The 25,913-nt window shown below is 36.0% G+C and overlaps 1 protein-coding gene and 1 non-coding gene across 5 annotated transcripts in view; both read right to left on the minus strand.

The window, feature by feature from the left end:
• The window catches only part of LOC134755637 (solute carrier family 12 member 4), a 566,314-nt gene that overhangs the window by 258,327 nt on the left and 282,074 nt on the right, over window positions 1-25,913 (minus strand). The window contains exon 1 of one of the 4 annotated variants that reach the window (XM_063692152.1): window positions 4,904-5,055. The exons of the other annotated variants lie outside the window; for them this stretch is intronic. Coding sequence (XP_063548222.1) covers window positions 4,904-4,964 — 61 coding nt within the window. The 5' untranslated portion in view covers window positions 4,965-5,055. Of the gene's footprint in view, window positions 1-4,903; window positions 5,056-25,913 lie in introns of those variants that run through there. 4 annotated transcript variants of the gene reach the window in all.
• On the minus strand, window positions 23,736-23,808 carry Trnad-auc (transfer RNA aspartic acid (anticodon AUC)). The gene has a single exon. It is a non-coding gene; the product is annotated as a tRNA-Asp (tRNA).

Below are 25,913 nucleotides of genomic sequence, written 5' to 3' on the forward strand. Positions count from 1 at the left end.
AAAATAAAAGAAAATAAAAAAAAATATTAGAAAATTTAAGAAAAAATATATTAATTTCAAAGTATTTGACACTTAAAAAAAAGTTTTAATTTAATTAAAGTTTTCAAAATATAATCTATTAATGAATAAATATAGCTATATATCTACTTAAAAATTAAATTAATGTTAAATAAAACTATATTTAAACTAAATTAAAGCTAAATATAAAAAGAAAAAATTATACTGAAATTATAAAAATAAATTAATATAATTTTTCTTAAATTTTCTAGCCGCCTCTGGGTGGTAAAATACCCCTATTAGGTAAGGTGTCATAACATGAATAACACGCGTTTTAACTATATCCCAACTGGCTATTAAAGTTGATGGTCTCTTTACTAGCACGTAGACATTAACTTTAACGGCAACTTTAAAGTATGGAGGGCACGCGTGAATATATCGCGCCAAGTTTAGTATTCATGGGGCGACGGAAGTTAGCCGTTTTAGCTAAAATGTTTTTCTTTTTGCATACAATTCTACGTTGTACAGTCGAAGGCAAAAATACCGATCCAGACAAATGGCTCAAAAAATGTGAACACTACTTTAATTGTCTAAGGTGTAAGAGCGTACACATACTTTTGAAACTTTGGGAATGTATATATATTTATGCCCTTGACTGTACATAAAATTGATGTCCGATTCAAGAAAATAATAAGGTATGTTAAAATTGGTGATAATAACTAAACGAAATTATTAATTTGGTGCAAAATTGCAAATTTAGCAAAAATCTTCTGTAAATATCCAATTCAAATTTACTCTGTGAATGTGTTTTTCGTGTTTTTATTTTTATGTACAATAAAGTATAAATGAAGGAGTTGGGGGAACATTAGAAACTGACACATACCGGTGTAGCTAACTTTTCGAAAATTGAATTAACAAAAAAAATGTTTGTGACATGATGAGAATCGCTTGAGAAATGCGACCTGTAGAACCCTGCGAAATGTCAGACACATTTCTGCCCAAGCCGAAGCCGAAAGCTTCGCTAGCGATTCACACCCGCTCGGTCAATTACTATAAAAGAATCTATCAAATTGCTATAATAGTCGCCACTAGCAACTACCCATCGCTATGTATACTGTGTTGCCCGCAAGTATACGGCCGACAACCGACAACTGTAAGTCCCAAGATCGCTAAGTAGGTAAACTTGTTAGCTTGATTAAAACAACTTCCAGCGAAACTGTTTGCCTCGACTCGGGGGTACAATTTCGCAGTATAATGAGTGAAATAACTTTGAATAATATTGTAAGGCTGATATGACCACTGTAAATTAAATCCGACAACCATTGCACAATTCATTTGTACCGTGTTTTGATGAGCTACATTCCAAACTAATTTAGAATAGAATAGAATAAAATTTTATTCGTAAGCACAAACAAACAAGACACTACATAATATAAAAGAAAACATAAAATAAGATTAAAGTGTTGTCTTCGGTTACCGCGATAGTTACTCATGAAATAAAACTATGAAAACGGATTATATCGCGTATATTAAATATACGCGATATAATCCGTTTTCATAGTTTTATTTCAAGATTAAAGTGCCACGAAATGGCCTCATCTCAGCATGTTGCTGGTGGCTTTCAGCGCTGATCTTCCGATGAGACCATCAGGTGAGAAGAATCACGGAAGGTAACAGACAAGAAGAAAAAAGAAAAAAGAAAATTGGTTTTAATTCCACGAGGTAACTGCCGAGGTTTTCTCGAAGGATTATTGTGTGGGATTTTCAAAAGAAGAGGTTTTTAAAGGCGACCCTTTAGAAACCTATACTTTAATGGATGAATGTGACAACTAATATGGCTTTGCGTGGCTTATATACTGATTTAGACTAACACGATTTTCACTCATAATTTTAAAACTACCACGGGACTTAATCGCGTATAAACCTACGTTTATTTATGGCCTGACACAGGCAGACAACGAACGTAACGTCACGTTCGAAACGTCAGGCCATAAATAAATGTAAGTTTGTACGCGATTAAGTCCCGTGGTAGTTTTAAAATTTTGCGTGGCTTGATTGCCATCAACTTGGTGTAAAGCCTCCTAGCCCAGTCGGTAGTGACCCCGCCTATGAAGCAGGTCCCGGGTTCGAATCCTGGATAGGGCGTTTATTTTTGTGTTTATCATAGATATTTGCTGTTGAGTTATGGATGACTTCTATGTTTATAAGTATTTATTCATAAACAGCGTGGACAAAAAAGATGTTTATTCCCGTTGCCAGAAAGGTTTTTAGACCCACAACACAAGCCGACTAGGTCGATTTGTGTGATATTGTAAAGTATTTATTTATGACTTATATTGAACGGGATATAGACCGTGAAACTAGGTAGGTAGGTAGGTATTAGGTATAGGTAGTGAAACTAACCGCGAATCATTCAAAACTCTTATTTATGTGTGGTGGTGTAGGAAGTATACATTATAGTATACATGACTGTTACGCCTGTAATAGTAAGCGTGCTAACATGTTCTAAAAACAGAAGTTGAGCACGCGATGTCTTCGTGATAAAGCTTGTGAGTTTTGACTTCAGTATTGTGTTCAGATGTGAACACTGTTTGCTTTGATATGCATATTTCATCATTCTAAAAGTTTTGCGCTTTTCTGTTGATGATCCATATTCATATTCATATTCGTATATAAGTAGTCTGAACTAACTCGCACCTATCACTGACTCTTCAGGTTACTCTTAATATGCTAGGCGGAGAAACATACCTACATCAGCGGATTCCGCAGAAAAATAGACCAAAAATGCACTAAGCACTTTATTCAATTAACTTTGCCTCCCTACCTAATAAAACGCGACCCATTGCCCCGGTTAGGTTTTGCCACCAGTCATTATCGTGTTTTGCCGAAGCTCGCTGTTTGACTCGGCTTACGAATTTACATATCAAACAAGCCGGTATTGAACGGCCCGTTATGGAGGACTTTCCCCACGGTCGCTATAATTGAATAAAATTGATTAATTTGTTTAAATTTGGGACAATATTTTGCGTCAAGACAAACTTTGACCTTACGTGGTTTTTATATGGTACCACCGTGTAGTCTGTTTGATGTTAATTAGATATCACAATCTGTAATAGAGGCGGCTTTGTAACTCGAGCATATTTATTGTTATTTTATGTACCAAATTGATATCATACATCAGCATTTTAGCCTCTTAGGAATACATTGTTTCTCTTTCTCATCCTAATAATTATTCCTGTGTATATTTAGTCTAAAATATCGAAAAAATATTTCAGGATTTTCTTGTTAAAATCCTTCAGGCTCCTCTAGGACCCGTCGTATTGTATTTGAGATACTCGATATATAAACGTGTACGTAATATCGGCCGCTTTTAGTACAATACTTGGAAGAGCACTTATCTATAAAAGGAACAAACATGTCGAGTGTTTAACGTATCGCGTCACGTTACTCGTGTATGGAACAATGGCTGGAATGTTAGTACAATATCTGTTTTGTTTAAATTAATGTGTAATTTTGGCTAGTAAATTTTGTTACTCATGAATCCTCCTCAGTTTTTATTACAAGCTTTTTTTTAACTTGCCCTGTTAGTATGTATGTTAGTTGGTTTGTTAGTTAGTGTGGGTCAAATCTTGGAAGCTAAATTTGATTTCCCGATATCCGATTTAGCTGAAAATTTGCATACATATGTAAATCAAGTGACAATGCAATATTATGGTATCATCGAGCTGATCTGATGATAGAGACAGGAGGGGACCATAGAAACTGTGTTGAAATAATGCAACCTAATTGTGTTTGGGGGTTTTAGAATTGTTTCGATGAGTAGTACTTATTAGTTGCCCGTGGTAAAAAGTACAGTCAGCGGTAATAATGATGTTTTTGGCAAAAACTTTTTATTTTATTTTAGAAGATGTTTATTAAAATAAACATTTTATTTTTTGAGATGGGTTCCACACGTGGAAAGAATGAGTGAAAGAAGGACAAAGAGAGTGTATAAGGGAGAGGTAGAAACGGGAGTTGGAAGGGGCAGACCTCGGCGGACATTCTCTGATCAGATCGGGGAAATCCTGAAGAAAGGCCAGGTCAAGAGCACCCTTAACCGGCGAGTGTATGAGGAATGTTATGAAAGTGAAGGAAGCAAAAGAGGTATGTCAGGATCGTAGTAAGTGGAAATCCGTGGTCTCTGCCTACCCCTCCGGGAAAAAGGCGTGATTATACGTATGTACATATGTATGTATGTAGAAAATACTTATAGTCACTGCGTAGGTTTTCAACAGAAAATATATTTTAGCAGACCCGGAAAGTCTTTCATAAAATAAGGTGCTAGAAAAGCTATTAAATTTAAAACGTGGCCATGATTCCAAGCTGCGAGCTATGAGCCGAGCTCATATGTCAATGTCAGAGGTTCGCTACAAGACGGTCGGGGCTTAGAATTACGGATTTGTTCAGCTGCAGTATTCGCTTTTCTAGAAAATTGCCAAAAAGTTAGGGTTTTAGTTTTATGATTTAAGAAATGGATAGTTCTTGAGATTTACTAGCAAAATACATGAATTTCTTGTTGTCTGAGCCTGTTAAGTGCATGAAGGGTGCCAGTAACCTTCCGACTGATCTCGGCAACCTGTAATTACACTAGTAATATATCTGACACTTGTGACTTTTTTGCTACAAAATTTAAGGGAATATCATTTACAAATGACTTCCATTTAATGAATAGATACTGGTTATAATAGATCGCCTGCGTCGACTAGTTAGTAAGTAATTTATTTAATTTGATTGTATTATTATTTTTTTAATATTAATTGTATTTTTAATTATAATGTTGTAATGTTACATATGAGCCAAATAGCTTGAAATAAATGAATTTTAATTTAATTTAATTTTAATAATCATGTAAGTTTAATTAAATTACCTTGAGATATAGTGCTGTATCCATCCGGAGTCATCAACGGAGTCTCGCCTTCACTATACATCGTGATTATATTTAAATATCACTTCCACTCAAAACAATTAATCATCACTTCACTAATATCACTTAGTCACCAATTTTCACGAATGCACTTAAATATTTTAAAGAAAATTTTACCTAAAACCATACGTTATGGCCAGTGACATTTTTAAACTACAGAAACAAAAATGGGGTAATGCTTGTTTCCGATGAAAGGACTCTTTATACACTTAGGCATGTCGTTCTCGTTGCATAACCAAAAGGATAATGTCATAATACCTATATAAACGATGCTTTGCTGAAGCTGCACCGATGACAAACGGTATAATAAAGAGCCCTTTAATAATTTAACTAATTATAATGGGATAAAAAGAAAACGACATTGTCGAAGAACTGACAGTGACAACTAACTGATCAATATAAATGTTCTGTGACTATTCTTTAATAAAGATAGCAAAGGTTATACGAGTAAACAAAGGTGATTGTTGAGCCACTAAGATACAAGTAATAAAAGGAACTCATTATTTTCATTATTATAATAACACGATTACGTGCGTCATATAAGTACTGTCCGCGCGCCAATTCCGTGCATTCGGAGGTCGAGGAAGTGGGGGGTGTGCGCCGCGCCCGTACGTACAAAATGACACCAGTCACCATCACTCTGTCATGACGCCCAACATTCCTAACATTCCTCAGCCGTGCACGGAATTCGCGCGCGGACAGTAATAGTACATTATGAACTGATTATGATACAAAAGTGTACTACATACTGAAAATAAATGTCATGTACGAAGGAAAAAAAATGACCAAAGCCTCCAGTGTCCAGAGCTGGAATCGAACCAGCGTCCCCCGTTTACTGTGCCGTGCGTGAGTTTATAGTTGACAAAACACAAATTAAAAATATTAAAATATTTTCATAGAAAAAAATAATTCAATTTGTTCTTAGAGTGTCAAGTGTACTACGTTGGTCATTACACTCGAGGCGATATTGTGGCACAATAAGAAAGCCGATGTGTGTAATGACCAATGTACACGTGTTTCATACGACGTTTTTCAACACACTTGCGTGTATAACGCAACGCAAATAACTTTTCTGACTGTACGCAGTGGCGGATTAGCCACGTGGCAGAAGTAGCAAATGCCACGGGCCCCATTGTGGCCGTAAAAAACCTAAGTTTTACTTCGTCCGACAAAATAAAAACAATCCATACGTACGTACACTACCGTTCAAAAGTATTTAGGCACCCGCAATTTTCACCATACAATTGTATACAAAAATTATTTTCAAAATAATCCTGTTCGATCGCAGGCAAATGACTGTCTTAAATGTTGGATTGAATTTTTATTTAGGTAAATATATTGAGCCTCAAATTGTTGCCAAAGACATTCTTTAAAATTTCGAGTTTACATTATGCAACGATTTAAAAAACCCTTATGTACTAGTTCGTACAAAATAAAATGATTTTGTACTGGAAAACGATTTATGGATATTTTTACGCTTGCCATTTGGTAAATAGGCAATGTACACGAATATTCTGCACATCATTTTGAAGCTCGACATGTCTGTTAAATTAAAAAAGTAATTTGCACAAAAAACTGTTACCCGACTGCGATTTAGCGGTACAATTCTGAAAGTCGATTTTGACTACATTGCATGGAAAAAATTACGAGTGCCTAAATAGTTATGAGCGGTAGTGTACACTTTTATGCAGCGACGGTCAACGTTTCTGTAGCTAACTGTATCTACTCTGGCATGCTAAAGACCAGCATGGTCAATTAACAGCATACAAATGCTACATTTGTGCACTAGACGGTAGTTGGTCAAACAATTGTGCATGCACAGGGCAGGCGTGCCGTTGTCTAGCAAATACGATTTACTACGCTACGTGAGCTAGCTACTTCGGCGCTAGGGACCATGACGTAGAATATAACATTGTTGTTAAATATCTTGAAACATGGATAAGTTCATCACCACATAGTTAGTATAAAACAAAGTCGCTTGACAAGAAACACTTGACAAGAAAGATTACGGCTTACTACAGATACAGTTTATTTAAATATCTATTATTTATTTATTCTTTATTGCACAAAAGAAAAAAAACCTTACAGTACAAAAGGCGGACTTAATGCCATTAGGCATTCTCTACCAGTCAACCTTAAGGCTAAGCAGAGAGATTGTGGACGGTGCTACAAATACAACAGCAAAAATAAAATAAAAATGACATATAATCACATATATACAAATATAATATACATATATACTATATATAAATAACGACGAGACTCATTATGAAGCTAATAAAAATACTCTAAGAAACTTTCATTCCGCTAGCAAAGAAAGCACGTAAGGATTTTTTGAAAGCGAACTTAATTGGCGCATTTTTTATGTTAAAAGGAAGTCTGTTCCAAAGGCGCGCCACCTATACTACTACTATAATCTATCAGTTAAGGGCTCAACAGACCTTGCAATAAATCGCACGCGGTTTTCGATCCTTTTCCGACTAAATAGGTGCATTCAATTTATCTTTTTGGCGAACCGCGAGTTTTGAGTTCGGGGCGAACTACTAGTATTTAATCCTGATACCGAAATCAGGTCAAATTTTAACTCGAAGAATTTTTGCACAATTCACTGAAACATGTCGGAACAAAAACGCGCGGGTTGCGTGGTATCGGCGGTGGTGGTGTTGCGACTGCCACCCCCGTGGTGGTACTACCGTGCGTGGCCCCGGCATTCAGCGCCGAAGCCAACAAGGTCGAGGGTCACTTCGATTAGCTATTAGGCGGTTTTGTTTTTATTTCCCTGTATAACGGATACAAGACTACATTAACCTTTTGCCTGTCAGGCCAATGCGAACGTAAACTAATATCAGAATGATATTTGAACGATATTATTTAGTTATCGTGCGTCTCGCCCGCGCGAATACATGTAGATACTCTACGGACAAGTACGAGCGAAATTAACTATATCTAAATGACATCTAACTAATGTTATTCAGATATAGTTCATTCATCAAGACAGTGGTGTACCTACGTTCGAATGGGCCTGTGTGTATGATGATCCTGAATTCCTGACCGAATTTTTAGTCATCTTTTTACTTTTTTTTAAACGTTTTTCTTCTGCTCTGTGTACAGAGGACACGATTTTTGACCACCAAATACATATGAAAGGTTGTTACTAATCTTGACTGCAAAAAAGTATGATGTTTTTTGTACTCGTACATACAACTATGTGTACCTGCGTCTAAGATTACTTAAGATATGATGTAAGCGTAGAACAGAAACACACAATTTAAAAAACGTTTATCTATAACTAAGCAGTAGGAATGAACAATAATTATTCTTCAATCTATTGTTCAACTCCAGTTTTTATGCAGTTGCTCGCGACACCGGCTCGCAAAACATTAAGTTCGTGAACAACCCTCGCCTCACGAAGCCCGTCGAGAGCCGTCGGGCGTGACAAGATGTGATTCCTGCTCATTGTTGCAGACGTCTGTTGAGGAATAAATCAGGCTTTACTGTACATTCGAATGGCGAGATGTTTCTTTGCGTGTAGTTTATTAAGTTTCTTATTCGGGTACACTACATAATTCCGAAATTTTTTATTCCGAATTTTAGAATGTCGAATTTTATTATTCCGATTTTTAAATGCTCGACCCATCAAAATTCCGACGTTCGTTTACTTCGGGGTCGCAGTTATAACCTAACCTTTTTTTCTGGCAACAATTCGTTTTCTTGGAGGTCTCAATTATAACCTAACGTAACCCACTTGTAACCGAATTTATTTATGTCGAATTTTTATGCCAAAAATATTTTATGCCGAATTTAACGTGATGCGGCACGACAGGCACCCGTAATAATTACTAAAACGTGAGTTTTCATTTGAATATCACGGATTTGATTTTTCCGACCTTACAAAAAACCGAATTTCTGAATACCGAATTATTAAAACGTGAGTCTTCATTTGAATATTACGAATTTCATTTTTCCGACCTTATAAAAGACCGAATTTCTGAATACCGAATTATTATATTTCCGATCGGACAATGATTTTTCGGAATTTAAGAATTCGGAAAAAAATATTTTCGGAAAAGTGTAAAATCGGAACTTTTTAGCTTTCGGTCAAATGACAATCGGATTTTTAGTTTTCGGAAATAGTGCATTCGTGATTTTATTCCATCGTGTTTTTATAATCGTAATTTTGATACTTCGGACTTATAAAAAATCGGGATTATGAAAATCGTGGTTATAAAAATCGGAAAAACATTTTTCGGAATATTTGGGTGTTCCCTTCTTATTCATATACTCAGTTACTTAATCGATCAGTAGAAACGAATGGCTTGTTGATATAGTATAACAATAAACCAATTTAAAGCGCACATCAGCCCTCTCTAAAACACCAACAGTTCTAATAATCTTATAGGCATAATCAAAGCAAAAGCACGATTTTTTTGGGTGTGTGTATGTGCGTCTTTCGAATGTCAGCGTGCTTTAATGGAGCACGCCATTAAAAAATATATATAGTAGGTATGCAGCATAGAACTAGAGCTTCTATTTTTCAAATTCTGTATTTATGAAGTTGCCTGTAACAGCTCGCAACTGTGTGACTATTATTCGAATGTCGTAGTTCGAAGGCAAAATCACTACACAGTATAAAACAAAGTCGCTTCCTGCTGTCTCTCTGTCCCTATGTATGCTTAGATCTTTAAAACTACGCAACGGATTTTGATGCGGTTTTTTTAATAGATAGAGTGATTCAAGAGGAAGGTTTATATAATAGTATAATACATCAACATTGAACCCGTGCGAAGCCGGGGCGGTTCGCTAGTGTTTTTATAAATTAAAGAAAAAAACTCATACCAAAGGGATCATTGGTATTGATGCTTCACTTAATATTGAAATCGTGAATCAGTTGCAATACTGACCTACCTTATAATTTTGTGTTTTTACAGTACTAAATACTGAATACTGCAAAAAAGACGTGTATAGAGGCAGTTAATGTGTTAGTCAATATCAGCCAGCTTAATTTAGCCGTATACATACGTATCACTATCTTTTGCCATATAGCACACAAATAGCTGCTGCAGAAGGCATGTAGCAAAACAATAAATTATCATTATTTAATTTATTACTAACATTTATCAAATAACTTACATAGGTAGTTAATTAATCATTATGTATTACTGCTTAACAATTTTCTATTAATTAAAACTCGGGCTTAGAGCTCATCTCAAATTCAATGCAAACATTTTCTCGCATTCCTCTGAGAAAAATCCCTTAATGGCCGAATCACCTTGAAGGCTCAACCTGACAAGACAAATTGCAGAATAGAGTAGAGCTCCGTTCATTTTTTTGCGGTTAAATTATTCGTGATTTATCGTAGTTTAAAAGTCTGAAAGGGGAAGGGGAGGTTTTGAGGCGAAAGACTCAAGGCCAGGCAAGGTTTTTTTTTGTAGATTTTTTTACTTCTTTAAGGTTAGGTGTAAGTTGCACAAAGTTTTGTAATGCTTTTATGCATAAAAACACTACTTTGCCCCCCTTACCGTACTTATATACATTTTATAAAATGTATATGTATGTTAATATTGTCTTCATAAAGTTATTTACGATACAAGTGCGAAAAATAAGAAATTCACAACGAGTGGCGAATCTTAAAATACGACCGAAGGGAGTCGCACGTGTATCGTACAACGTTTCACAGTACATATGGCCCTTTAAATTTTCGACGTAGTTACGTAATGTGTTTATTATAGCACAGGGTGTCGTAATGGAACAAAATTAAAAATTGTAATTGTAAATTGAATCAAACTGTGCTCACGGGCATAAAATAACAAATTAACATTATACGTAATTAATTTGTGCATCACAGGATCGGTCGGAGTGGCGAGCCTTGGGGGAGGCCTATGTCCAGCAGTGGACGTCTATCGGCTGACATGATGATGATGATGATGCACATGGTGACCAAATAACATGACTTTAGTTTTGTAATTTTATTCTATGAAATATAAAAAATATTAAGCATTCTTGGTTAAATATAGTATTTAGGGCCGGCAGTTTTAAAAATTAAAACGTTTTAATAATTAAAACCCGTTCGTAAAACGTTCCATAACAAATTTCTCCGTATCTACACAAAGTAATTTCATGCAACAACTGTCATATTTACCGCCAAAACAAAATGGCGACAAAAAAAGTTGTATACCTCCAAGTTGGCCACCTTGTATGTATCTCAGTAAATTTATTTTGAGATCAATAAAAAATATTTAACCACAATTATAAATATAGTTATACAAATGAATTCTGCTTACTTGTGAGCATACCATGAACGAACTTCCATAAATGGCTACTTATCAATGCACGATGTTCAAGTTTTATAAATCGACGTACAATTGAGTCCGTGACCGTGCACGGCGTCCTTCAACAAATGTGCTTATCGATCCTATGCAAGGCTACGACCACACTGCCAGCGGTGTCCGGTCAGCATCGAATAGGTGACGGCCAAAGTGGCCAAATATATCGTAACACACGCACACCTTTGATAATTGTACCTATTTCTATAGAGAAATAATGACGTGTTCCTGTATTTGGCCACTTTAGGAGCATTCCACTCATTTTTTTTAACTTTCCAAGCCTGGTACTATGGATGGTATAGAAAGGATGCCAATCTCTTATGGCAGAATTGTTGCAAAAGTGACCGCTTTCAACTTTAAATAATAGTTCCTAATCTCTCCGGTGGCGCTAGTTAGGCTCTGGGACATGAGTATAACATGAACCATAATATAAGGCAACAAATACCCCGACCAAATTACGTAAGTTGTTTTTGGTAGTATTTCGGTGTATGGTGGCGCCGCCTAATTACTGTTTTTTGATGGACACTTTTCATACATAGAGATTTGGCTCCTTTATATAGTCTCCATGCCTGGTACTCTTTTGGCTTGTATCTTGTCCTGTATTATTACTTATTAGTATCATCTTAAAGCCGCTTGTGTTCTTAAAAAACTTAATTTTAACCTCTTTTTACAATATAAAATACCTACGTAAGTTGACAAAGAGGTTTGGTATCAAAGCAAACGTTACGTAAGCGACTCGTACTCTTATAATTACGCCAATACTTTGAGCTACAATTAGGCATTGCTTAAATAATGAATTTTGTTAAAAAAGACAAGATAAAAAACCTCACCATTTTCATGGAACCTATCCTTTGTCCTTCGTCCCTAGGACTTAAACTATCTCTATACCTCAACTAAATCCTTGCGGTTTAAGCGTCAAGAGGTAACAGACATACAGACAGACACACTTTCGCATTTATAATATTGTGTTTTTTTTTTTTTTTTTATTATACATGTAATTTTAATTTTTTCATTTAATTTGTAATTATTTTATAATGATGAATTGTACAATTATAAAATAAGTAATGCCGCATAAATCCCTATCCCATTAAATTAAGATTTATACAGGATTTATATAATTTATTACAATGAAATTTTGCAATGTATTCTGAAATTATGTTATATCAAGTCTAGTATTATTTGTAAATAGTCAATAGTATTAAGATTATATTGCCATGCCCTAACAGGGTACCATGTACCGACTTTATAATGTTTCAATACCATCCTATGTAAAATGAACATGGACGCAATAAAGATATATGAAAATATATGGATGTATTCACGATTCAGTGCATGACTGTGAACTTCATCCTTCACAATGGATGTGCTTTATCGATCTTTGCAAGGCCACGTCCACGCTGCCTAGTCGGGAGGTGTCACGGTAAACTTAGCATGTCTATCGTTTAAATTTACTTTAAATCTGGGCACTTACCTCACCTCAGCCATCACCAGTGAAACGTTTTCTATGAGTAAAACCGTATACATAAATTGAACTATAACAATAGGGAACATTACTCGAAACTGGCGCCACTACCACAATCTGAGGGTTTATCGCGAAACAAGAAAATCGAAAATTCGTTATATGACATCTCTGTCACTTGCATATTCGAGCGATAAAGATGCAGATAGCGAAATTTCGGATTCGCGTTTCCGTACGTCCTCTGTAAACAAACCGCCTTGATGCATCAATGTCAATTAAAACACGAATAATATTAACAATAATAATATTAACAGCGTTTCAGCGAACGGTCTCATAGCGAAGAGTCTCGACCAACACCTTGAGAGACTCGCTAAGTGGTTGGATCAAGGGTCAGATGCATCGGTGATCTTGGACACGGCGCGGATAGTCCTTCTCTTCCTCTCTCTGCGGCCCTGACCACCGGCAGCTTGGGCCCTGCCCCGCTGCCGGCGGCACCCTAGGTTAGGTTTTTTATAATCTGTATATATTTTTGTAATGTTTTGTAAGTGTTTTTATATTTTACTTTTATACTCATGTTGTAAAAAGCCTAGCCTAAGACTGAAAATAAATAAAGGAATAATATTAATATTTTTATTATCTCTGAAAACTTGTCAAAAACCTGTTAAAGTATATATATACTGTACAGTATGTATAAGTTACGCTATGGTTTACTAAAAAGGCTAGTGCTGCACTCTGGTGGCAGAACATTGCAGTAATATCCCTTATTAGATATAACACTTCCAAAGTTTGTCACATTTATGTTATGGCTGCCAATCAAAAGTGAAGTTTCCATAATTCGATACTATCGAACAGAAGGATAATATACTTACTTACATATATAAAATATACTTTAATTCTAGTATGTGTAAGTATTAAATGTAATGCTTATAATTACCTAATTTCAGAACGGCGCGTCTGAATAAGCGGCTTGCACATTTCTAACGAGAAAACCCGTCGTGCCCGATTCAGATAGAACTATTTGTTATGATTATTCCTTTTTATACGACAATGGGCAAGGTCGTATCGAAACCAGTTCGAAACCATGAATTTTTGTACGGAGCACTAAAAAGTATTCAATTATAACTATTCTACGGATTGTACTGTTCACTTTTCTGCTCTCTTACACGAATGCGTAAGCGCCGTTATAAATTATTAAAAGCATGTAAAATCATAATGCACATGTTAGAGCGTCTCACCTGCATTCTTATTCTTATTTACTTTTTTCAATCATAATTAATTAAGTCTGACACATGCGGATATATAATAGACATTATGTAATTTTTCGACACCTCGCCCCGTCCTAGAAACGTCGGAGGTAAATTTCAAAACTTAATATTTGTGTGAAAATCGTGAATGTTTAAATATGTGTTAGTATCGAAACACATAGCTTAGCTGGGTTTTGCTAATTTATGGCATGAAAGCCGGTCAGCGAGCGAACTATTTTTAACTAACTACGAATTTTATGAATTCAGCTTGTTTACTCAAAGTCTCAAGAATACAATACCATTGAGTGGTAAACCACAAATTAGGATAACTTCCTCGTAGTAAAAGCAGATTATAACTGCCTTAAAATGTTAGTATAAGCGCCAGTAGTAAGCGCCGTTATAAATTATTAAAAGCATGTAAAATCATAATGCACATGTTAGAGCGTCTCACCTGCATTCTTATTCTTATTTACTTTTTTCAATCATAATTAATTAAGTCTGACATATGCGGATATATAATAGACATTATATAATTTTTCGACACCTCGCCCCGTCCTAGAAACGTCGGAGGTAAATTTCAAAACTTAATATTTGTGTGAAAATCGTGAATGTTTAAATATGTGTTAGTATCGAAACACATAGCTTAGCTGGGTTTCGCTAATTTATGGCATGAAAGCCGGTCAGCGAGCGAACTAGGTATACTGTAAATTTTATGAATTCAGCTTGTTTACTCAAAGAGTCTCAATAAATACAATACCATTGAGTGGTAAACCACAAATTAGGATAACTTCCTCGTAGTAAAAGCAGATTATAACTGCCTTAAAATGTTAGTATAAGCGCCAGTAGTAAGCGCCGTTATAAATTATTAAAAGCATGTAAAATCATAATGCACATGTTAGAGCGTCTCACCTGCATTCTTATTCTTATTTACTTTTTTCAATCATAATTAATTAAGTCTGACACATGCGGATATATAATAGACATTATATAATTTTTCGACACCTCGCCCCGTCCTAGAAACGTCGGAGGTAAATTTCAAAACTTAATATTTGTGTGAAAATCGTGAATGTTTAAATATGTGTTAGTATCGAAACACATAGCTTAGCTGGGTTTCGCTAATTTATGGCATGAAAGCCGGTCAGCGAGCGAACTAGGTATACTGTAAATTTTATGAATTCAGCTTGTTTACTCAAAGAGTCTCAATAAATACAATACCATTGAGTGGTAAACCACAAATTAGGATAACTTCCTCGTAGTAAAAGCAGATTATAACTGCCTTAAAATGTTAGTATAAGCGCCAGTAGTAAGCGCCGTTATAAATTATTAAAAGCATGTAAAATCATAATGCACATGTTAGAGCGTCTCACCTGCATTCTTATTCTTATTTACTTTTTTCAATCATAATTAATTAAGTCTGACACATGCGGATATATAATAAACATTATGTAATTTTTCGACACCTCGCCCCGTCCTAGAAACGTCGGAGGTAAATTTCAAAACTTAATATTTGTGTGAAAATCGTGAATATCGAAACACATAGCTTAGCTGGGTTTCGCTAATTTATGGCATGAAAGCCGGTCAGCGAGCGAACTAGGTATACTGTAAATTTTATGAATTCAGCTTGTTTACTCAAAGAGTCTCAATAAATACAATACCATTGAGTGGTAAACCACAAATTAGGATAACTACCTCGTAGTAAAAGCAGATTATAACTGCCTTAAAATGTTAGTATAAGCGCCAGTAGTAAGCGCCGTTATAAATTATTAAAAGCATGTAAAATCATAATGCACATGTTAGAGCGTCTCACCTGCATTCTTATTCTTATTTACTTTTTTCAATCATAATTAATTAAGTCTGACACATGCGGATATAGTAGATAGTCATGTAAATTTTTCGACACTTTGTCCCGTCCTAGAAACGTCGGAGGTAAATTTCAAAACTTATTGAGTACCGTTTTATAATTCAATGTGTAAAAATCGTGGAAGTTTAAATCTTGTTTTTTTGTTTTTTGTAAATTTTGGTTATTTTGGTTTTGTCTTGCTTGTAAAAATTGACATGTAAAAGTGCCCCTGTGGCCTATTTGCTGAATAAATGTTTGATGTTTGATGTCTGTGTTAGTATCGAAACACATAGCTGGGTTTCGCTAGTTTATCGCATGAAAGCCGGTCAGTGAGCGAACTACGCTAATAGCATCAGTGTAATTACACCTGATTTACATAGGATCGATAGAACAGCCTAGTGCAGCATTAAGCACATGATAGGTATAGCCATACTTTAGGCTGAGAACGCACTGCGATAATTTTTTTGCGGTTTCAGAACCGCAAAAAGTGTAACGTACGGCATGCTTCATAAGCGCACGCATTTAAAAGACTGAAACCGCAAGAAATTTGTCTGAAACCGCAAAAGAAAACCGCAGTGCGTTCTAAGCCTTAGTTATTCAAAATAAGGGCCAGAATATATTATATTGATCACTAACATAGGTGTAAAACGCACCTTATAAATTTGTAACAATTTTTGCACAAAAATTAATAGTATTTTATACAATCGTGATATAATAGAGAGCTTTTCAGTCGAGTACCGTGTTTAAGCAACGAAGCTTGCTGAGTTGCTTAAGTTAAGGTACGAGATTGAAAAGCTTGATTATATCACTATTGTATACAATACTTTTTCTACGAGACAAAAAAATAATACTTTCAACTAGTAGAATCATATAGGTAAACAAACCAAAAGTATACAGCTAAGATACGCGAGCTGCCGCGGCCCGCGATACCTTCATACAGTTGATACCGATGCCCCGGCCGCCGGGCTCGGCGCCCCCGGCGGGTTGGTCAACGACACCTCCTCGTAACTCATGAGGCCCTGGTACCTGCTCCGCGCTAAATTCAATTTTAAGACAGTTTTTTTCTCGATTTTGGCCACCGTAGCCTATGGAGACTAACAAGCAACGCTAAGTGGTTTTCGTAGGGTATGGATGTTGCTATATGAAGGGTGTCACATGCGCGTTTCTGACTTATGAAGCAATTGTTTTTACTACAACATAAAATAAAATGTTTTTGTTGGCCAACCAAAGCAGATGCATTGAATCGAGTCTCCTCGAAATGTGTGAAGTTCTATTTTCAAATTTTTTATAATTGACTAAACCGTATCGATAAAATTCTTATGCTTGAGTCGGAAGTGCCATAGACTATCCAACGTTGAAAAGAGTACGGTTGTAGTGTTGCATGTGAAGTTGTAATACACAGATTATACTCGACGAGTAGAAAAAAATACGAAAATTTCTTCTATAAATGAGCAATATTATGTTTGATCGAACTCATCGATTACTTTTTAGAGTTCCGTACCCAAAGGGTAAAAACGGGATCCTATTACTAAGACTCCGCTGTCCGTCTGTCCGGCTGTCCGTCTGTTTGTCTGTCACCAGGCTGTATCTCATGAACCGTGATAGCTAGACAGTTGAAATTTTCACAGATGGTGTATTTCTGTTGCCGCTATAACAACAAATACTAAAAACAGAATAATATAAATATTTAAATTGGGCTCCCATACAACAAACGTGATTTTTTGCTGTTTTTTTTCCGTAATGGTACGGAACCCTTCGTGCGCGAGTCCGACTCGCACTTGGCCGGTTTTTTTTTTGTTACAACTTACAAAATTCATAAAATATAAAAACATGATATCCGCCATCACGGTCATGCACACGAGGTCTTAAATAAAATACAAATAATTAATTATTTCACAGTGAAAAGCGAAACTAACGAGCACTGTACAAGTACATAATATAACGGAGATGAAATTTCTATTTCAGTTTCCTTAATGAAGACATCTTCGTCAACGAACGTTTCTACTTGATTTATTTTAGAAATCTGTTGTTTATTTTACTTAATCTATAGCGTCCCACACCGTTCTAATATTAGTAATAATTACAGAGTATTTTGTTTTATTTCGTTCGATTTTAAAACAAAACAATTTCAATTATATTTTCTAATACCATTGATTCCAATTTCACTGCCTATTTTTCTTGTACGTTTTTTTTTAAATTGAGCTTTTAAGCCGAGCCGCGCAGGGCTCTTATGCTTAACATAGGAGCAGTACCTCGCCCTTAAGGTGAGGCAAGATTATATAAACTTAACCCTTAAAAACTAATTCAGAGCTAAGCTAAGCAGTGGCCCTGTGTTTGAGCTCCACACCATGTGCCCGGGGCGGGCCGCTAGAAGTTATATCCCATATACGGCATTAGGCCATTTTGACCCTTTGAAATAAATTCTAACAAAGAAAGATATCGTAGTATGATTTAGCAAAATGATGGTATTATACATTTAATTTTATCGTAAATTTTATGAAACTATTACATTATCATCATCATCATCATCTCCTAGCCGATTTCGGCCACAACTACTGCGTTTTACCACTGAGAGCGTCGCTGGTGCGCTCTCAGGTAACTGACATAGGCAATTTTTGCAGCGAATGTGCGACCACACTCGCTGCAGGTCAGCACCCCTCCAACATAATTGTAACGTATAGCCACAGGTGGTTTGGCCTTTAGCTCGTCGCGCTTAGCGTCGAGTTCTGTGCGCCGCCTAGCTTCAAACTGACGCACCTGCGTCTGCACAATATGCCTCCAACGTGGACGGTCACTGGCTAGGCTCTCCCATGTCCCAAACTATTACTTACTAAGTATACATCAGTATGTATTTATACATAATGGTGGTCCCACACTAGTGGAAAAAAATTATGGGCCCTGGAGGGAAAGTGTCTTAAAACCATAAGTTAGCTCATTTTACTTAAATTAAACATTCTTCTATTTTTATAAAGAAACAAAACTGTATTCAAAGATTTTTCTTTTTTCTTTTTCGCTTGTCTAAAAATATTTTTAAGTAATAAATATTCGATTTTATGGATATTTTGTACGACACACGAGTATAAGCCCTCATGTTTCTTGGAGAAATGTTATCATTAACATTAACTGTATCGACTAGAAGAATAAAATAGCGAGTGTTTATTTTTTAGAAGTTTTAGTCGGTTTGATTCCCGGACGAGACAAGCGAATTTAAAAAAATCTTTGAATCCAAACTGCATGTTTCTTTTTAAAAATAAAAATGTTTCCTTAAAGTAAAATGAGCTAACTTAAGGTTTTAAGGCACTTTTCCTCCAGGGCTCATAATTTTTTTTTCACACTGTATAGCGTTTTAAAACATTGTGTGACACGGAAAACATAATAAAACACGCAGTACTATCATGTTGTCCTTTTTACACAATGTTTTATAACATTTATAACACCTAGCGTGCGGCCACCATGAAGTGCGCTTGATAGAGAAAACACATTGGTTATACATAGGAATTAAAAAATCACCAATGTTATCCACCTCATCCATCACCGACAAGATTCAAGAATCTCGATTCAGATGGTACGGACATATCATGAGACGTGACGAAGACCCTTGAGGAAATCCCTTGGCCCACCAGATAATAAGAGAGGGAGAGGCTGCCCGCCTACTACATGGTGGTTCACCATATCAATGAATTTGAAACAGACCCAGTTGAACTAAGAGACAACCCAGGATCGACCAATCTGGCGCTTGAGAACGAGGGCCGACCCCAAATAATGGGAAGAGGCACGGAAAGAAGAAGAATGTAAGTGAAAGTTATAGATTCTGAATACTATAACCAAAAACACACATATATTATTTAAATCAAAATAGTGATCTATTACGGTTAATTTAAAAAAATATACGAAAAGCCTTCACCCTGTTCAAACGTTGACATAACTCAGGAAATCGAATGCAATACAAAGGTGCAGTTGCCCTATTAGCCTCATCTCATGTATCCTCAATAAACAAAATATCCTATCCGTGACGAATCCACCTCAAAAACATGTCCACAATCTTGATACTTACCCATTGTAATAAGGCGGAAAGTTGAATACATATTTATGATATAGTGAGGTGATATAAGTCCTTTTGTACCGGGGCTGGTATGAACCGTAAATAGCCGAGCCCTGATGGGTGCGGACGCAAATGGTTTATAGGGAAGCGAAGAACACGCTATGCGAAGGAAGTACTATTATAAGTAATTTCAGTGAGCAAACCTTATTAATAATTAACTAGTAATTATATTTGTTAAATGTAATATTAGTAAATAAATAAATAAATATTAGTAAATAAATACCTATTGTGTGAATTATTTTGGTAGTAAACTAATTTCTGTATTTTTTAGGGTTCCGTACCCAAAGGGTAAAAACGGGACCCTATTACTAAGACTCCGCTGTCCGTCCGTCTGTCTGTCACCAAGCTGTATCTCATGAACCGTGATAGCTAGACAGTTAAAATTTTCACTGATGATTTTCATTCCTATTGCCGCTATAACAACAAATACTAAAAAGTACGGAACCCTCGGTGCGCGAGTCCCACTCGCACTTGGCCGGTTTTTTTTAATAATGGCGCCCAACGTGGGGCCATGATAGCAAATAAAATCCCTGCCAATCTAATGTCGCTTGAGAAGTAAAAAACGCTAACGAACTACCGTAATAAATCTTTGTAATGCATTTTGACATGCTTTTAAAACTCGCGTTGACAAGAAACTTGGCAGAGGTGCGTAGTTTCGCAGCCAATAATTTCGCAGCAAAAATAGTAGATTGTTAACCAAGGGATGAAAGGCACTCATTTCTGCCGAGGTATTTTGGTGCTCGAACGCAGTGAGAGCGCCAATAGTCCGAGGCTGAAATGATGCCTTTCACCCGAGTTAAACGCTCTACTTTTCATTTCGAATACGAGGAAAGTAAAATAAATGTTTTTTTTTAAATATGACTAAGTATACATTAACTTGTGAGAAAAGAAAATATATTAAAAATCAATCCTCTCTGTTTAAATATATATCACATCTTCCCTACTAGGTGTATCCCTTTACAGTACGTTAAAGCTCAGTGCAATGAAGACTCGCGTCTTGTGCTTAAAAGTTAAACCTAGTTTAAGACGGTAAATCGCGTGAGGTTCTCATGAAAATTCATAACGTACCGTACTGTGCAAGGGTGCAAAGCTAGCTTAATAAAAAACTCATGAAATAAAACTATGAGAACGGATTATATCGCGTATAAAACTCACTTTGCTATTTTAACTTATTGTTTGCATCGTTTTTGCGATGAAATAATTCTGTAATATGACGATTTCGGACCAACAATGTGACGTTGTAATTTTTCATCTTTATTGAAAATATAAGTTTTTATAATAATTTTGAGTTGTTTGAGTTCGCCCAACCCACAGAAATATATCTCTATGTGGAAAAGTATTCCAGGGTGGCAGGTACATTTGGTTTCATACGCTGCTATTGATGCTTTTTTAACTTTACCTATTGTATTTGTAAATGATGAGTGATGTCTAGAGGGCGGAGTACCGGTGGCAAATTTCACACTAAATGTATGGAGTCGCCTAAGTATTCTTATGATTAAATAAATAACGAATAAATGATTAATTTTGTATAATAAAATAAAACTATGAAAACGGATTATATCGCGTATATTGAATTTATAATACATCCCGACGTTTCGAACTCTTTACAGCGTTCGTGGTCAACGGGTGACTTCAATATACGCGATATAATCCGTTTTCATAGTTTTATTTCATGAGTAACTATCGCGGTAACCGAAGACAATATTTTGTATAATAATTTATATATATTTAAATAATATATCGTTTGGCAGGTATAACTTCTTAGTCTAGTAATTAGTACCTAATGATAATGTTTTGATAAGAAAAGATATTATTATGTATTATAGATATTAACAACATATTACATTATATTTGTATGCTCGTAAGATAATTTCTATAAGTTCCTAAAAATTATTATGCAAAATTAATCATTTATTCGTTATTTATTTAATCATAAGAATACTTAGGCGACTCCATACATTTAGTGTGGAATTTGCCACCGGTACTCCGCCCTCTCTGATGTCAATTTTATCAATGCTAGGTTTTTGAAACTCCTCATTCCTCCAACAAATTGAATGAAGCTTAATCCTTCGATGTAAAATTTTCAATAGCATACTTGTATTTATTTTGTCGGCACCGACAGCGGGAGTTATAACCGCCCGCCCGGTTTAACGTCGGAAAATTGTTTTCGCAACGTACTCTTCGAAAACCGTAAGCACAAAAGCTATATTTATGAGGCGGTAATCTGAAAATACATCGAGTTGGCTATTTGTCCCATTTTAGGCTATTGGAAAAATTGTTGGTTAATTTTACTGTTGGATTGGGCTCAATTCCATTTTTAGGGGTTCCGTACCCAAAGGGTAAAAACGGGACCCTATTACTAAGACTCTGCTGTCCGTCTGTCCGTCAGTCTGCCTGTCTGCATGTCACCAGGCTGTATCTTATGAACCGTGATAGCTAGACAGTTGAAATTTTCACAGATGATGTATTTCTGTTGCCGCTATAACAACAAATACTAAAAACAGAATAATATAAATATTTAAATGGGGCTCCCATACAACAAACGTGATTTTTTTGCTGTTTTTTCCGTAGTGGTACGGAACCCTCCGTGCGCGAGTCCGACTCGCACTTGGCCGGTTTTTTATATTTATTATACTATTGAAAGAGCTTAAACGGTAAACAAAACTAACTACACTTTTACAACTTAGGTATAGAGATATTAACACACTAGCTATTGCCCGCGACTTCGTCTGCGTGGAATCATTAACAGCAGCTAGAGTGAGTACAGCCCCTGGATAAAGTGTAATATCAATCATTCAATTTAAGCATACCTAAGGTTAATTGCTTACATCAATTATCAGGCAATTCATTAACTTTCTCAATTCCACCCCCCTGATCACACTCTAGGGATTATTTCCGATATAAAAACTATCCTGTCTTTCCCTGGGACTCAAATTATCTATGTCAAATTTCAACTAAACCGGTTCAGCGGTTTAAGCGTTAAGAGGTAACACACAGACAGACAGACACACTTTCGCATTTATAATATTAGTATGGATATATAAATACGTATGTCATCATCATAAGGGTGCGGTCACAATATAACTCATACACTTCTGGACTGCCGCCATGGCGCTACGTTTATATGCAAATAAGTTGACTAATTACAAATAAAGCGTTAGAACGAGGACACACTGTCGTCATGACAGTTCGACTATTTAAATTCAGAAGCATAATATGTTTATTATTATTTGTTAGCCTAATGTCCCCACTGCTGGGCATCTGGGCAAAGGCCTCCCTTTCTTTCTTCCACGCATCTTGGGCTATGGGAACATGTTCACGGACACAGAACCATTCTCGAAACTGCATCCATCCCGTCTATAGGCGTAAAGAGGCCCACTGACTATCAGTCCGCCGTACGATATCGGCCTGTCAGTTAGAATAAAAAATTTACAGTTCCGAACAACTGACAGGCCGATATCGTCCGGCGGATCGATAGTCACTGGGCCCCTTAACGTCCTCAGCCGTGTTGTGCCACAGCATGCGTCTTAGCCTTACACTGGTATGCATTGGAGAAGGTTATATTAAATATAGTGCTATGGGCACGACAGATCACGACTTTTCTTAAAAGGTTGTTGGTATTCAAAGGGTAATAAAATAAGATCGTATATTTCTGATATTAATCTATGTGTAGATTTGATGCTAATAGGGTTATTTACATTATAATAACATACCTATAAAATAGGTATATTATTAATTTTTAACAAGCAGAAACGTCTGCGATCGATGCTATTAAGCTTAGAATAAATTTAAAAGTGGAAAAATTACTGCCTTGGGTGAGACTTGAACTCACGGCCTCTGGATCGATACTCCAGCGCTCTGCCAACTGAGCCACCAAGACCTCATCCATAGTCAGCAAATCTTCCCACTATATGGGTCTAGGGGACCCTAGCGACATCTACCGTAAGAGTGTTACACTTCTTAAACGGTCACCGGAGTTCCAAGTCATATTGGAAATTCACCAGTTACGATGTGCTACCCATTCTAAATTAATTTTTAAATCCGATCCAGAGGCCGTGAGTTCAAGTCTCACCCAAGGCAGTAATTTTTCCACTTTTAAATTTATTCTAAGCTTAATAGCATCGATCGCAGACGTTTGTGCTTGTTAAAAATTAATTTAGAATGGGTAGCACATCGTAACTGGTGAATTTCCAATATGACTTGGAACTCCGGTGACCGTTTAAGAAGTGTAACACTCTTACGGTAGATGTCGCTAGGGTCCCCTAGACCCATATAGTGGGAAGATTTGCTGACTATGGATGAGGTCTTGGTGGCTCAGTTGGCAGAGCGCTGGAGTATCGATCCAGAGGCCGTGAGTTCAAGTCTCACCCAAGGCAGTAATTTTTCCACTTTTAAATTTATTCTAAGAGAAGAGATCGATCTTTTACCTATATGGATGGACATTGGACAATGGATGATGAACCATGTTAAATTTTATAACAAAATAGCTAAATAGATAAAAGTGAAACTGAAATAAATTAAAAAAAGGAAGGAAGGAAAAAGTGAAATAAATTAAAGCCTGACCAGGAATATATATGATCACGCGCCATGTTGCGGAATTTCACTGGAACTAATTTTTTCATACTATACTGAACTGTCACCCTATACATGAATTGAGATTAAGAATGAACAGCGCCCTCTTGACAATGATTATATATTACTGGTCAGGCTTTAGATACAAAACAAGACCGAAGTAATCCCATAAATGTTCCGTGGACAAAGTTTTGTACGTAACACTAAAAATGGAAATACTTAACCCATCAAAAACATTTCGTGGGATTTAAAATTGACGGCCAAGACTGGCTAGCTTTTACTGTAAAAAAGTTAACAGATATCAGTCAAAGCCAAGCCCCTACGCGCTGACATTACTAACCACCTCTGGGTTTAAAAACATGGCTTGCTTGGCCGTTTCATAGACTATATACTAACTAACTGTTATATGATAGAGAATCTTATTTATGGGGGAATGTCCTATTTATAAAGGACTGATAAATTAATACAATACGGTAAAGTTAATTACTCAATAACTCAATCAATCATAAATGCGGATGGTACCTCGACTATGCCATAGATGTCATTTTTTTTATATCTTCACTTGTTTACCCACTCCAAGCGGCTCGACCGGCCGGTACAGTCAGTGGTTTACTAATGTATTGCCAAAAATCGTTTCCCAAAGTATTACTTCCCAAACTATTTTACGCAAATTATCATTTGGCAAAATTTCATTTCGCAAATTTTCATAATCCAACCTAACCTAACCCAACCTAGTACGTCATTTTCATTTCGCAAGTATGGGGTTGGGAAATGAAATGGTTGCGAAGTAAAAAACTTGCTAAAATTTCATTAGGGAAATGAAACTGATGCCATAAGTTTGTTGGGAAGTGAAATTTGGCGAAAAATATTTTGGCTAAACGGCGGTATCCCACAGTCAGTATTAAATGTAGACAATGCGTCTAATGTATCTACAATTCTATTATGATCGCACTTAAACTATCGTGAGACATATTTCAAAATATTTATCAGTACGGTTTTTACTCACTATTATTTTTAGTCGCTTTTGGCGACATGTTTCGGATTCTTTGGGAATCCATCCTCAGGCACGAGTGTCCGCGGCGGTTGTACGTCGTGCACTGAATCCGAAACATGTCGCCAAAAGCGACTAAAAATAATAGTGAGTAAAAACCGTACTGATAAATATTTTGAATTCTATTATGGTTTAAATAAAAAGAGTATAGGTATTTCTAACCGTACCGACTGATGCGAAAAATGCATAGAATGCATTCGCAATATGCTTTTGATCGATGTTAGACATTTATTTGTTTGTCGTAATACATTTTACAAAATATTTCGTAAAAAATAAATGTATAATTGACTAAAGAAGCGGTATTACTTGAAAAGACAAATGCAATGGATCTTCAGTTCAAATTATTTACGTGTTAATTGTAG

Source organism: Cydia strobilella, chromosome 3, assembly GCF_947568885.1.
Source record: "Cydia strobilella chromosome 3, ilCydStro3.1, whole genome shotgun sequence".
Taxonomy (NCBI): Eukaryota; Metazoa; Arthropoda; class Insecta; order Lepidoptera; family Tortricidae; genus Cydia; species Cydia strobilella.